The sequence below is a fragment of the Nuphar pumila genome, chromosome 5 (genome assembly GCF_984573655.1).
Source record: "Nuphar pumila chromosome 5, dmNupPumi1.hap1.1, whole genome shotgun sequence".
Taxonomy (NCBI): domain Eukaryota; kingdom Viridiplantae; phylum Streptophyta; class Magnoliopsida; order Nymphaeales; family Nymphaeaceae; genus Nuphar; species Nuphar pumila.
Window position 1 is genome coordinate 115,339,811 of NC_143253.1, and position 14,774 is coordinate 115,354,584.

The window sequence follows — 14,774 nt, forward strand, 5'->3', positions numbered from 1 at the left end:
TACTTTTGATATGTCTGACCTTGGTTATTTGAGATATTTTTTAGGAATTGAAGTGGCTTATTCTGCACGAGGATACATCTTATCTCAAATGAAGTTAGCTGCAGAAATTTGTACCAACTCAGGAATATCTGATGAAAAGAAAGTTGAGACTCCCGAAGTTATCAATGTGAAACTAAGACTTGAAGATGGTGTTCTTCTTGAAGATCCAACTCCCTACCGTCAATTAATTGGATCCCTCACCTATCTATCCATCACCCGTCCTGACATAGCTCATGTGGTTCATGCAGCAAGCCAGTTTCAGCACGCACCTACCACGGTTCATATGGCGGCCGTAATGAGAATTGTGCGATATATCAAAAATATCATCTCCAAGGGACTCTTCTTATCCTCTTCCTCATCTCTTGAATTGACTGCTTTTACTGATGCTGACTGAGGAGGAAATCCCAATGATCGTATCTCAATTACGGGTCTTTGTATTTTTTTAGGAGAATCTCTCATCTCATGGAGATGCAAGAAGCAACAGAAGGTCTCCTTATCATCTACTGAAGCTGAATATCGGGCTATGGCGATGACAACTATGGAAATTGTATGGCTCAGAAGTCTTCTTGGTGACATGGGCGTTCCCATTTCCACTCCCACCAAGCTCTGTTGTGATAACAAGAGTGCGATATACATTGCAAGCAATCACACCTTTCATGAGCGGACCAAGTATATCGAAATGGATTGCCATTATGTTCGAGACGAATATCTCAAAGGGACCATCACATTGCCATATGTCACTTCAGAGTATCAACTGGCTGACTTCTTCACCAAGGCGCTTCCAACTCCATGATTTATGTTCCTCCTTAGCAAACTTTCGGTCTTCTCCCCATAAAGTTTGAGGGGGCGTGTTAAAATATGTATATATATATATACATATACTTATATATATATACATCTGTATATATATAAGTATATATATACATATATGTATATATACTATTTCTTCTTTAGTGAAATACCTGATAGGGGTATTATTGTAAAACCACCAATGTACTTTTCTATTTTTTCTTTTTTACTTTTTTCCTTTTTTTCTTTTACTTTTTTTTCTTTTATTTTTTCCTTTTGTAATGACCACAAGGGGCCCCACACTTGTAGTCGTTGGGGCTCCAACGGTCAGATTTCTGACCGTTGGGGCTCCCAACGACTACAAGGGAGCCCCCTTGTGGTTCCTTTTTAGAGCCTCCCTCCTCTATAAATAGAGGAGGTATTCTCCTCTTGTAAGAATGGGTTTTTACACCCTTCTCTCTCTTTCTTCAATAATTCCAACTTATGACTTTATGTCATTTTCTATATTTGAGAGTTTTGTGTGTGCACATTTGGTGTTTGTGTTCTTGGCTCTAGTAGTCACTCTTAAAGAGTGACTTTTTGCTCTATTGGTGCTTCCGCCTCTTTTCATTACACATATCATCAACATATAGCAGAAGCATAATAATGGAGTCACCTGTCTTCTTAATAAAAAGAGCAGTGTCAGTATAGCAAGAAGAAAATCTTAAATTGATTAATACATTATTAAACTTGTCATACCAAGCTTTAGGAGCTTGCTTAAGTCCATATAAGGCCTTTTTTAATTTCAAAATTTTTCCATGTAAATTCATACCTGGAGGAGGTTCCATATAAACTTCTTCATTTAAATTTTCATTCAAAAAGGCATTTTTGACATCAAGTTGAAAGATTGCCCATTTTTTGACAGAGGCTATAGCAATAAGAGCTCGAACACTAGTCATTCGAGCAACTGGGGCAAAAATTTCATCATAATCTACGCCATACTCTTGGGCATATCCTTTGGCTACTAACCTAGCCTTATATCTTTCTAATGAACCATCACTTTACGTTTTTATTTTAAAAACCCATCTACATCCAATGGGTTTCTTGCCATTAGGAGGATCAATGATTTCCCAAGTTTGTGCCTTTTTAAGAGCATTAAGTTCTAATTCCATAGCTTCGTTCCAATGAGCATATTGTTTAGCATCATTGTAATGAGATGGTTCATGAAAGGAGTGAAGAGCAAGTAGACATGCTCGAAAGTTTGGAGAAAAAGAATCATAAGAAACAAATCTATTTGGTACTTTGGAAATACGATTTGATCTTCTTTGAGAGGTTTCTTCGATCAACTCACTTTGAGAGAATTTTTCAAGGGCACAAGGAGGATTTCTTTCATTCCTTCTAGAGTAGACTTGTATTTGTCTTGAAACATTTTCTTCTAAATTTTGATCATCATTTGGATGTTCAAAATGATCTTCAATAAGAGGTTCACTAAGATCAATATGATCATCTATGATGTTTTCTTGAGGCAACAAGTCAAATAAAAAGGAATAATCAATATTTTCATTTGGTTGGTGCGAAAAACCATTTTCTTCTTTTAGGAATGTGATATCTTTTGAGATATAAAGTTTGTTTTTGAGTATGTCAAAACATTGATAACCTTTTTGTTTTTCGCCATATCCTAAGAAAATACATTCAATAGCCCTAGGAGAAAGTTTATCATTTTTGTGAGTTAGAACAAAGCATTTACATCCAAAAATTCTTAGTCTTTTATAATCGGGAGACATATTGTAAAGTTTTTCAAATGGAGAAAGATTTTTCAAAGAAGATGAAGGGGTTCTATTGATAAGGTATGTTGAGGTTAGAACCGCTTCGGCCCAAAAGGATTTTGGAATATTTTTTGAAATTAATAACGTTCTTGTGGTTTCTATTATGTGTTTATGCTTTCTTTCCGCAAAACCATTTTGTTGCGGAGTGTTGGGACAAGAACGTTGATGACAAATTCCATTTTCTTTTAAATAGCTTTGAAAATCATTGGACATATATTTGCCTCCCGAATCGGACCTAAGAATAGATAGATTTCCCAAAAATTGATTTTTAACCATCGCATGGAATTCTTTAAAGAAGGAGAAAACTTCGGATTTGCGACTTAGGAAGTAAATCCATGTAAATCGAGTGAAGTCATCAATAAAGACCACATAGTACGAAAATCCTCCTATGGACAAAATAGGGGAAGGTCCCCACACATCAGAATGAACAAGTTCAAAAGGTCGAGTGGTGAAGTAACTTCTTTGAGGAAATGGAGTAGCTTTAGATTTCTCAAAAATGCAATCTTTACAAGTCATGTGATTGTCTTTACAAGTATTGTTCAAAAAAGAAAAACGAGACATTTTTACAAAATTTGAATGACCAAGTCTCTCATGCCAAATTCCAATACTTTTGTCTTTTACAACATTGCAAAATGACTTAGATGGAAGAGTCAAAAAATCCATAAAATAGAGATCACCCCTTCTATGGCCTTGCCCAATCAGCTTCCCTGAATGGAGATCCTGCACGGTGCAATCTTTAGGTGAGAAAGAGACTTGGCATCCATGATCGGTGATTTGGGAAATGGAAAAAACCTTTAGATTAATTTTTGGAACGATTCTTACTTTAGGAACGAAAAAGTTTTGAGAATTTTTAAAATCAAGTGTTCCAATACTTTCAATTTTCAAAGATGTTCCATCGGCCGTTGAAACATAAGAGGATATGGGTTCGGAAAAAACATTTGAAAGAGAGTTTTTATGAGATGTCATATGAAAAGAAGCACCAGAGTCTGGTATCCACATACATGGAGGTGATGAAGAATAGACGATGGCGGCTCCGGATGTTGAAGAAGAAGTCTTGAGAAGATGTTGGAGAACTTCGGAGATATGATTAAGAGTTTCTTTGATATCTCCCTCTTTGGCACTTTCTTTTTCCTTCTTTGCAGAATTTTCTTCAACCGCGGCTACTTTTCCCTTAAGTTTGGGACAAACCGGTCTAATGTGTCCTGGTTCATTACAATAATGACATATCACTCCCTTTCTAGGCACATTACTATTTTTGTTAAAGTAAGGAGGTCTATATGCTTTTACATTTGATCCGGGCCTAGTAACGGCCAAAACTTCATCACTCTTAACGCTTAGGCCAAGTCGAGTTTCCTCTTGGCATATTTCGGCAAGGGCGTCTTCAATGGGTAAGGCTTTGCTTCTATGGAGAAGGGATGCCCTAACTTGTTCAAATTCCGGTCGAAGACTATGAAGAAATTGGAAAAAGTGCTCTTTTTCAATTTATTCTCTTCTTAACTCAATATCTTCTGGAGCCACCCATTTAGGTTCAAGAAGAGCAAGTTCATCCCAAAGAGGGGTTAGAGAGCTAAAGTAGTCCCGGACACTCATATCCATTTGTTTGGTAGAACGGATTTTTTCTTGACAAAAAATTTATCGAGCAAGATCCTTTTGGGTATACATACCCTTAAGGAAAAACCATGCCTCATTGGCCCTTCTAAATTTGGCAATATTAGTGTAAAACCCGAAATTTTTATTATAAAATAATTCAAATTGGGCCTAGATCCATATTTCGGATCTAGGACCCATAAAGGGGGTAATTAGGATTAATTAATTTAAATCCCGATTTAATAATAATAATAGCAATAAATAAATAAAAATTTTAAGTTTTTAAAATTAATCCGAGGATCCACAGTTGGATCCATTTGGATCCAACTTGTGGATCCATTTTGATTTGGGGTCGGGTTACGGGTCTCGGGTCCGGACCCGAGACGCGCCTTGTAGCAGCTCTTTTAAAAGAAAAGGGCAACCCGATAAGGGTTGCCCGATAAAGCTGGAAGCCGAAATCAGAAAGGGGGGGCAGGGGGGTTACGCAGAGCGTAACGACCCCGCGCCTCTCGGCAGAGGAGGTGGGGGTCTTGGCCGATAAAAGGGAGTGGAGAGGGGGGGGGGCTCTTCACTCGTCTCTCTCTTCCCTCGTTTCTCTCTCTCCCCGTCTCTCTCTCTATCTGTGTGCGCGCACCGGAGGAAGAAGAGGTCGCCGGCGAGCTACGGCAACTAGCAGCCATCGCCGACCTCCAGCAAGCTCCCCGTCACGGCAGCAGCAAGGAGCAACCCCAGCCGGCCTTACCCACGTGATTTCAGTCTTCGATCGCCGGAAAAGTCGCCGAGAAACAGGTACGGCTCTTCTTGGATTGGGTGAGGAATCGAACCTGAGTTCGATTTTGGGTAGTGATTTGAGAGGAGGGGTTCGTAACGCCCGGAAAATTATGAGAAATTTGGGGTTTTCGGTAGGGATTTCTGTTTCTTTCTCTTTTGCTGTATTCAAGCAGTATGGGGTTCGGTGAGGCCCTAAATCGAAAAAAAAAGGGGGGGGGGTCCGATTTAGGAAAAAGGGGTTTGCTAACAATGAATGGGGAATTTGGGGGTTTTTGTTGTAGACCTCATCTAGTAAACCTATTGAATGATTTTAGGTCTGAAATTTTTCCTTAAGGGTTCCTAACGTGGGGTTTCTTTATCTTGAATATGCATAGGGAGAGCCATGTATAACTTGGCTTAGTCAAGTTACACGATGTGTATTACGTGCATCGCACAATATAGGTCGTTATGAAGTCTCTTTTAGACAAAGCTTTTTATGCTATGGGATTAAAATTTTCAGGTGTTTTAAGAGGTGTAGAACTGTTTGCTATGATATGATTTGATGATTTCGTGCAGGTTGTCATCCAGTTCAATTACCTATGATTTTTGTTCTTTGAGCTGTGATTAAATTTGATCCCTACGAAACTCTGGGTTCTGTCATTAAACCAGAATTTGTATGCTAATGTATCAGTTATATCAAATATATTCATGTGTGATTATTAATTGATATTCAATCTGAATACATATGTCTTAGTTACCTGTTATCAGACTTGAGTTCTATTCACTTTCTTAACTATTATAATTGAGTTAATCCGAGTTCATGTGATCATGTATGGTCTTACACAGTCTTATATCATTAAAGCATGTATATTTTTTTAAAGAATGTCCTGATTTCTATCAAACTTCCTATTTTCATAAATGAATATACAAAATCCCAAACCATTAAAACATGAATAGTGTAATACACTGCTGCTAGGTTCATGAACGGTTAAAGTCTGATAGAATCTTGCATGCATTACATAATCTGATGTTGTAGGTTGTCTATTGACATAAGATGGTGCTTGAGTGTGGTTAAGCTCAAAGTTTGTAAGATGTAGCGTGGGATCATTGCAACATAACCTGAAAATTTTAGTTATGTATAATAGTGCTCATGTTACACTGTTTAGGGAGGATGGACACATAAAACTGAAATTTTATATGTAATGTATCTTGTTTGGATGTCTCTAGCTGAACTTTATACCTTTGTCTAAAGTTCATGTGTTATTTAAAAGCTTGCGTATTGGATTGTATGGAAACACTTGCCGTGGAGGTTTATGCTTTCACTTGACTGTTATGATTATGGTACGCATGAGTGTGAGCATGATTCAATCATTAATAATTCTTCTTGAACATGTACGCTTGATTATTGTGTGAAATGGTACATGTACACTCATACACTTAAGGAAACCATGGATTTGGTTAATGCCCATATGTGATGTAGGTAACACACACATATTGAGAATGCATATGAAGGAATTATGACATGCATATGTTTGGGTTTATGATTTCATAAGTGCACATGCTTTTGGTACTTTGGCCTAGTGTTATGAATGAAACACTAATTTGGTTTTATTTTGTGGTGCATTGATGGCCTAAATGGACATCATCGGCCTGGAGAGCCGTGGCTTTGGTTTTCTTTTATTTATGTTTTTAAATGCATCACTTAAACCACATAAGATGTTATGAATGAAACACTAATTTGGTTTTATTTTGTGGTGCATTGATGGCCTAAATGGACATCATCGGCCTGGAGAGCCGTGGCTTTCGTTTTCTTTTATTTATGTTTTTAAATGCATCACTTAAACCACATAAGATGGTTTGACACTTTACTACATTGTTCTATGTGTTTACACGGGCTGGAGTCCCGAATGGGTCCCAGCAAGGGAGGATACGGGTTTTCACTTTACTTTTGCATATGGTGTTGCAAATTTAAAGAATCAACTTTAATAAAGATATAATAAGAACAGTGTAATATACATTCTGGGATATCTCATCTGAAGTATGAGAATCTTAGATATCCGGTCTGGGGAGACTGTGAGGATACAAAAACTCTGTGTGCTGTAATTTGGTCCCCTGAACCCGATATTGAGGTTCTTTCTCCTGGCCACGGTTTTAGGGAGAGTCCGCCACTTTACCCGGGAGTGGTATGTTTTGACACAGCTGTTGTTATGGTACCAAGAAAGTGGCACTTGTGGGCGTGGGGTGTCCTTTGTGTCTCCGACATTAGATGTGGAGGTCTAATGTTCCGATGGATGGTGCTGTTTCCTGATATCGGTCGAGGGCTAAGTTGGAACCCAGTAATAAAATACAAATTGTGTGTTAAGCTACCCTGAGAACCTACTTGACATCGGGGTTTGTACCCGTTTGGTGTATCCGCGGGCAACTGTAATTAAAAAGAGGAACTTAAGGATGTGTGCATCTAATAGGGAATGCATATGGAAAGATGAAACTTAAATGAAAGATAACAGAATAAATCATGCATTGCACATAATCATGCATTTTTCTGTTATGCATTAGATCATGCATGTTTGAATCATTCTTGATATCATGACATAATTTGGTAGTAGCATATGATTTACTTTGTGAAATCATGTTGCAAGGTTTAATTATTTAGTTCCTGATATATGTATTGTTTTACTGTTCTTGACTGATGAGTATATGCAATTATTGGTAGTTATGGATAATTTGAATGTTGAAAATTTTATATCTACACTCACTCAAATCACTGCATGAAATCTTATCCATGTTCTTTCTCTCACCTGGTTTCTTTAGAAGTAGTTGTGCTCAGAATTTCGGTTCTGACACCCTACTTTGATGGTTTTTCACAGGAAATGGTGAACAGTGAAGTTGGACATGCATCTGAGGATAGATAAGAGTCGTACTTGAGCTTGACGGCTTCAGAAGAGGACAGAGTGACTCTATTTTTGCTTCTTTTAGTTCTTTTAAATTTTTGCAATTGTTACTTTACTTTCAGTTGAAGAAAACCTTGTCTTTGAAATTTTCTTACTCATTAATGAAAGAGTTTTAGTTGGTTGATATGGATGATGATTGCAAATTTCGTTTGTGGTGGTTGGGCTATCCAATGGAAAGTGAAACTGTGAGGACCCCAGATCTCTGGGAAGGTTTCCGCAACTCTTAGAAAGAAAAAAAAAATATTCCCCATTTTTAAAGGGTCTGGATTGGGGTCGTTACAATTAGCACAATTTTTAAGGTCTACATTGTTCATAAACCATGCCAAAATTTTGGCATGGTTACTCTACCAATCCTCAACTTTGGATTGATGGTCATTGATAGCTTTGATGCGCTCATCGCCATCTAAAGTTTTTTCAACCTCATTTTCGATTTTAGTGAGAACAAGAGAGGGTTCGGGAGTAGTTCTCATAACAAAACTCCAAAGTTTCTTACCTCTTAGATGATTTTCCATAGCGGAGGCCCACATAAGATAGTTGGACCCATTGAGCTTAAAAGAAAGCTCAACTTTAGAATCACATTCCATCGGCACCAAATATTCTTCCTTTCTTCAAAAAGCTTGAGAGGCACACGTTCCAAGATAACAAAGAGAAGCTCAATCACCAACCGAGCTTTGATACCTGTTAAAATGTATCTAATATATATATATATATACTGTATATTACATCAATACCCGATAGGGGTATTTTTGTAATTTCACATAGTTGTTTTAGAAAACAACTATTTTCTTTTTTTGATAAAATGTAATTTTATTTTTTATTTTTTAATATCTTTTTTTATTTCTTTTGAGGACCTAAAGGAGCTCCAACCTTAGAGTCGTTGGAGCCCCCAACGGTCACAAATGTGACCGTTGGGGGCTCCCAACGACTCTATGGGAGCCCCCTTTTGGCTCTCCTTTTAAGGCCTTTTGGCCATCCCTTTGCTCCTCTTCCTTTTGTATAAATAGGGGTGAACCCCTTGTATATTTCCCATTCTTGAGAGCTTTTTCTCTTCTCAATAAGAGGCTTTTTATATTGTTGCCTTCTTAAAGGCTTGTGCTTGTATTGTCCCTTTGTGGACTTGTGATATTGTCTCTTTTATTCATTGTTGTAAGTGCTTGTATGCACTCTTTATATTTCCGCAATATCTCATTACATGGTATCAGAGCCACTCGATTCTTGAAAGAAAGGTGTGGTTTGTGTATCTCATTTTTAGTAGATATCTTCTCACTTCTTGGCAACATCATGGAGGCAAAGATTGACCTATCTTTCCAGCTCAATGGAAAGAATTATATGATGTGGGCATCGGCAATGGAAAATAATCTCAAAGGAAAGAAGCTTTGGGGTTTTGTCATGGGTACCGTTCCGGAACCTAAGCTTATGCTCACGAAGAACGAAGAAGGTCAAGAAAAGGCTCTTGAAGGAGATGCTCGCCTCAAGGCCATTGAAAGTCATCAAAAAGAAGTGGAAGATTGGGAAAGCAATCACGCAAAAATCCTTGCGTGGTTTATGAACAATGTTGAGCTTAAGGTATGTGCTAATATAGCTAAATTTCGTAGAGCCAATGAGGCTTGGTCCTTTATGAAGGGTATGTATACCCAAAAGGATCTTGCAAGAGCATACTTCTTGCAAGAAAAGATTAGAACCACCAAGCAAGGTGATTCTAGCATTCAAGACTATTATAGTGCCCTAAACCCACTATGGGATGAATTGGCTCTCTTGGAGCCAAAATGGGTTTCTATGGAAGATATTGATTTAAGGCAAAAACAAATGGAACAAGAGCGATTGTTTCAATTCCTTTTTGGGCTACGTCCCGAATTTGAGCAAGTGAGATCTTCACTTCTCCATAGATCTATTTTTCCTCCTATTGAGGATGCTATTGCCGAAATCACTCAAGAGGAGACAAGGCTTGGCATAAGTAAGCATGTTGATGAAGTCCTTGCCGTATCAAAACCGGGTAACAATGTTAGAACCTATAAGCCTCTTCATTTTGGGAAACAAGGAAACTACAATGGAGGAAGAAAAATGATTGTTTGTTATTATTGCAATGAGCCGGGTCACATTAAACCCGCTTGTCCAAAGCTTATTGGAACCTTCAAGCCTAAAGTGGCCTCTCTTGAAGAAACCACCACCAAAGAAGATGAAGGCAAGAACAATGACATCAAAGAAAATCTTGGACAAATATCTATGGCTCTTCAACAAATACTAAAAGTTTCTTCCTCCACATCGGGTGTGGCTATTGCTTCAACATCATCACCCGGTACGTATTCTTGGATCCTTGACTCCGGAGCTTCTTTTCATATGACCCCTCATGAAAATGCACTTATTGATGTTTGCACCAATTCAAAGGACTCTTGTGTCTCTACGGCCGATGGAACCTTTTTAAAAATTTCAAGTATTGGCTCTTTTAAAGATTCACAAAATTTTTGTGTTCCAAAAGTAAGAGTTGTTCCCAAACTAAATTTAAACCTATTTTCGGTTTCTCAAATTGCCGACCATGGATGTGAAATATCTTTCTCATCTAATGGTTGTTTTGTGCAGGATCTCCGATCCAGGAAGCGGATTGGGCTTGTGAGTGTGATACCGTTTTGGATCCGGGTCGGGTCCGGATCTGAACCGACCTGAGTCCAAATTAATTTTAATAAATGGATAAAAATAAGCTCGGTCAAAGTTGACCGAGTCCAAAATGTGGATGGACTCGGCCCTAGTACGTTGACTGAGTCTAACACTTAGTTGACCGTGTCCGCCCCGTGTCCGAAGCCGCACCCGTGTCGGGGCGTATCGACACGGGTGCATCGACCTTTTAGCCGAGTCTGTGTGACTTAGCCTTAAAGAAAAAAACTCCCAATGAAAACCTCACCAAGAACAATGTTTGTGGCTATGCCTTCAATTACTATACTATGACTCAAGCTCAAATTTTATAGATTTAGCCAATAGAAACATAATTTTTGTTCCTTGATGCTTTCCAAGATGACCTTTGAAGCTAAATCCTTACATCCTCAACACCTTAAAGGGATTACAGCAACAAATCCCAACAAAGATTTATCTTAGTGAATACACGAGCAAAAAGTGGATAATTGTTGACATCAGAATAACCAACAGATGTTCAGATCAACTCTAACTCAATTTTATAAAAAACTTAGTTATAGATATTAGAACTCTTTTCCCGAGTTTGACTGTAACTTTTACAATTGGATGACTGGTGGTATCAGTAACTAAGGTGTGCTTCTCTGAAGTGTGTCAGTCCAAATTTTACACATGGTGAAGAGTTTCACCTTATGCAAACCTCACATCATAAAAATTGGGTTACTGCAAAAAAAAAGGAAGGAAAAAAGGAAAATCAAGAAATCACCACTAGTATGTTAGAAATTAGATATTGGATTTGCAGATAAGATTTTCTTCAACCAATTACCTAACAATAGAGCAGGGGTGCACACACACACACACAATATCCCAGTGTAAATTATGCACAAAAAACTCTGCAGTTCTCTAGATAGCACACTTAGATGATAAACATTAAAAAAAAGATATGAACCTATATTTAGAAAAAAAAAGATATGAACCACTATTTAGAAGAAAAAAAGAGTCCCTATTCTGGAAAGAACTGCTACCTTGTCCACTTTATTTCCAACAACCATTTTGATGCAGTCCTGATTGGTAGAATATAGATCAATTTCCTTAGCCCATACATCTGAAAGGTTTGTAAATGTTTCACGCTGTGTCACATCATAAGCTGCAGGGATTATAAGATAAAAATGAATTATAATTCAGCATCAGTACAAATAAAATAAACAAAAAACATATATTACTAAATGTAGATCAACTCTAAAATATAATACACAAGGTTCATCAAAATGAGCAGTTCGTCTATAGTTGCCAATCATACAAACCTACATGCACAGGACCACAATTGAACAACAGCAGGAAAATATCCTCTAAAGAACAATGACTGTCAATTAACTCTCTTTTATCACTTTCATAATTTGAAAGCCTAATTAATTGGTCATTCCCATAAGAGTTTCACCTTCTATAAGCTCCTAACATTCACCCCTCGAAGTTCCTTCAGTGAATTAATTGGATGGCCCATCAAGTCAATGCATTAAATCTCAAATATGCCATATCTTTCCTGTAAGTTTCTCATCACTTGTCTGAAACCACCACACCACAAAAGAACACGGACACTATGCTTTTACATCTATATGGAGAGAACTTTCCATAATGATTAACTAGCATTTACATGAATCTTGTTTTCACAGTAAACAAGTTTCTATTAAAATCTCATTACAGTAAACCATAAAAACACCAAAACCAAAGGAAAAGCTAATGTAGATAGCACAAATAGCACAACATACCCATTATTATTCCCTGTGCTCCTCTATAATATGAACTGGTCAATGTTCTGAATCTCTCCTGTCCAGCTGCAATACCAACATGAAATATCCTTCAAATAATGAAGCACTATATTTTCTTTTCCAAGTTCATGATGTATCAATAAATACTACATGAATAAGTTGCATGAAACTTTTGGAGCATTTAAAAATGTCAACTGATTATATTAAAGGATATAGTTTAGCAGTAAAACTTTTGGAGGCTTTCAAAAAATTCATTTCTGAGGAAAATTTTTGGCAATTTTCAGATCAGCAAGTAGGTCAAATTTCTATTAAGAAAAGTTTGTTTTCATTGAAAAGAAGTCTAGTAAAAGTATTGGAAAGTATGTGTTTGGTGGCCAGGCTATACTAATGAACTTACATAAATTATTATGCAAACATACATATGCATCCATCTTTTGCCGATTATTTTATGTGCAATTTACTTATGTACATCAATTTTTAATCTTTATTTTTCGCATTTTCATTTTGAGCATCTATATGCACATATATGCACGATTTATAGGCCTTTATCTCATCACTATTCACATAAGTAAATTTTTTTATATCATAATGCTTATAAACTTATATTATCTCAAGTCTACAGTAGCTTACAGAAAAGTGTTTATTCCTTTCCATGAGCATATATTAATTTATGGGTGTGGCATCCCATTTTATTGAGCACTGTTGGGAGAGTGAACCAGATCCCTTTTCTTGACATAATACATGGATACCACAGGTGTCGCTACATGAGATTGTCATCAAGTTAGAAACATGAATTGGTAAACTTGTTATGCATATGTCATATGCACTAGAACTTTACCTGTGTCCCAGATCGCAAGCTTCAATCTTTTCCCACCGACCGTCATCATCTTGACCTTAAAGTCAACACCTAGAGATGCATCATGATCCCAAATCACAAAGTTAAAGGATAAACCAAAATGTAACAAAATACATATATAAAGTGCTAGCACAGTATCATTTTATTGAAATTAAAGCTTTCAAGATGCTGAATAATCTTCAGATATGCCCTGACTCCTATCTAAGAATTGCAATTCTAAGGTTTTGTCATATCAGATGCAATACCAAATGGTTCAAAACAGCACACAAGTATAAACGTGCAAATTAGCAATCCATCACAGTAGCTTAATCGGAACTTCTAGGGAAGCAGAATAACAAATTTGTGCAACTCCACAATTCGCGAATGATAGAAACATCGACTATTAGCATTTGGAAACCAGGAAGAAGAAACAAAAATAGCAACACAAGGCTCTAGACACAGGAAAATTTGAAGCTTTACCTATTGTTGGTGAGAGATCTTCGAACGTATCTGAAGTGAAACTCAATAGAAGACTGCTCTTTCCTACACCCGAATCTCCAATCAGTAGTAACTTAAACAAATAATCAAATTCTCCTGGTGTTGGAGATATATCCATCAAATCTAGCTCTCAGAAATCCCAATGCAACGTCAATACTACCTACAAATCCATACAGTAACCCATCAAAGACCAAAATTCATCATGCAAAATTTCAACAAAATAAAAGAAGGATTCCACAATTCATAATATAACATAGTTAAAACTAAATATCATCCAACCACAATAAGAACAGTACGATACAAAAAAATGTAAACGACATGCAAACGTCTTCATAGAAAACCATATAACACAATATTTTCAACAATTTAATAATTGAAGCATTCAACAAACTACCCATACCCAAAATTCGCAGAAATATACAATATAAAACGTCACCATGGGAATCTGATAAATTCATTAACAAGAGAACAATTTAATCTCCACCAAAACCCCAAAAAACACATAAATTCCTACCAATTTCGGATCAAATGTACCAAAGAGAGGCAAAAAGAAAACAGAAGCAAAATTTTGGATCACCAATCTACCATGACATAATGACGATACCGAAAACAAAAAATACTCCTTCAATAAACCGTAAAATCTGCCATAAGCCCTAGAAATAACCCGAAATTCCGACCAATTCACGAACTTAAACTATCAAGAAGAGAAGAACTACAACGGGAGGAATCAAGTACGCAAATAAACGAACTTTATCACAACGAAAATTCGTGAAAAATATGAATCTCTCGCACCTCTAAGAATCTGGAAGAGAGAGTGGAAGAGGGTTGTCGTTAGAGAGAGAGAGAGAGCAAGGAATTTTGAGAAATTAATACGAGAAGGTCAGGAACTTCGAAGATCTCGGAAAACAAGGAAGTTAGAAAATCTCATTTAGTGATAGAAAGTTTATTTTGCCCTTGTACATTCTCTCATTTGGCTTTTCTATTCCTGATCGTTGTGTATCGATTTACTAGAACAAGGAACGAACTCGTGGGGCCGGCATTCATATATGGTGAATGGGTGCTTAATCTGGACCGCCAAACTTGAAAAACAGATATCATCTTTTTACGGGTTATGAGATGAGGAGGAGAAAAG

At 37.1% G+C, this 14,774-nt stretch overlaps 1 protein-coding gene across 2 annotated transcripts in view; it reads right to left on the reverse strand.

Moving 5' to 3' along the window:
* Nucleotides 1-14,539, reverse strand: part of LOC149838259 (ras-related protein RABC1-like) — a 35,889-nt gene extending 21,350 nt beyond the window's left edge. For both annotated transcript variants that reach the window (XM_090006478.1, XM_090006477.1), the window contains exons 1-5: nucleotides 14,435-14,539; nucleotides 13,625-13,802; nucleotides 13,148-13,216; nucleotides 12,310-12,375; nucleotides 11,569-11,690 (exon numbers count right to left, since the gene is read on the reverse strand). In XM_090006478.1, the coding sequence (XP_089862604.1) occupies nucleotides 11,569-11,690; nucleotides 12,310-12,375; nucleotides 13,148-13,216; nucleotides 13,625-13,760 (393 nt within the window). In that variant the 5' untranslated portion in view covers nucleotides 13,761-13,802; nucleotides 14,435-14,539. The remainder of the gene's footprint in view (nucleotides 1-11,568; nucleotides 11,691-12,309; nucleotides 12,376-13,147; nucleotides 13,217-13,624; nucleotides 13,803-14,434) is intronic.
* Nucleotides 14,540-14,774: the final 235 nt, after the last annotated feature.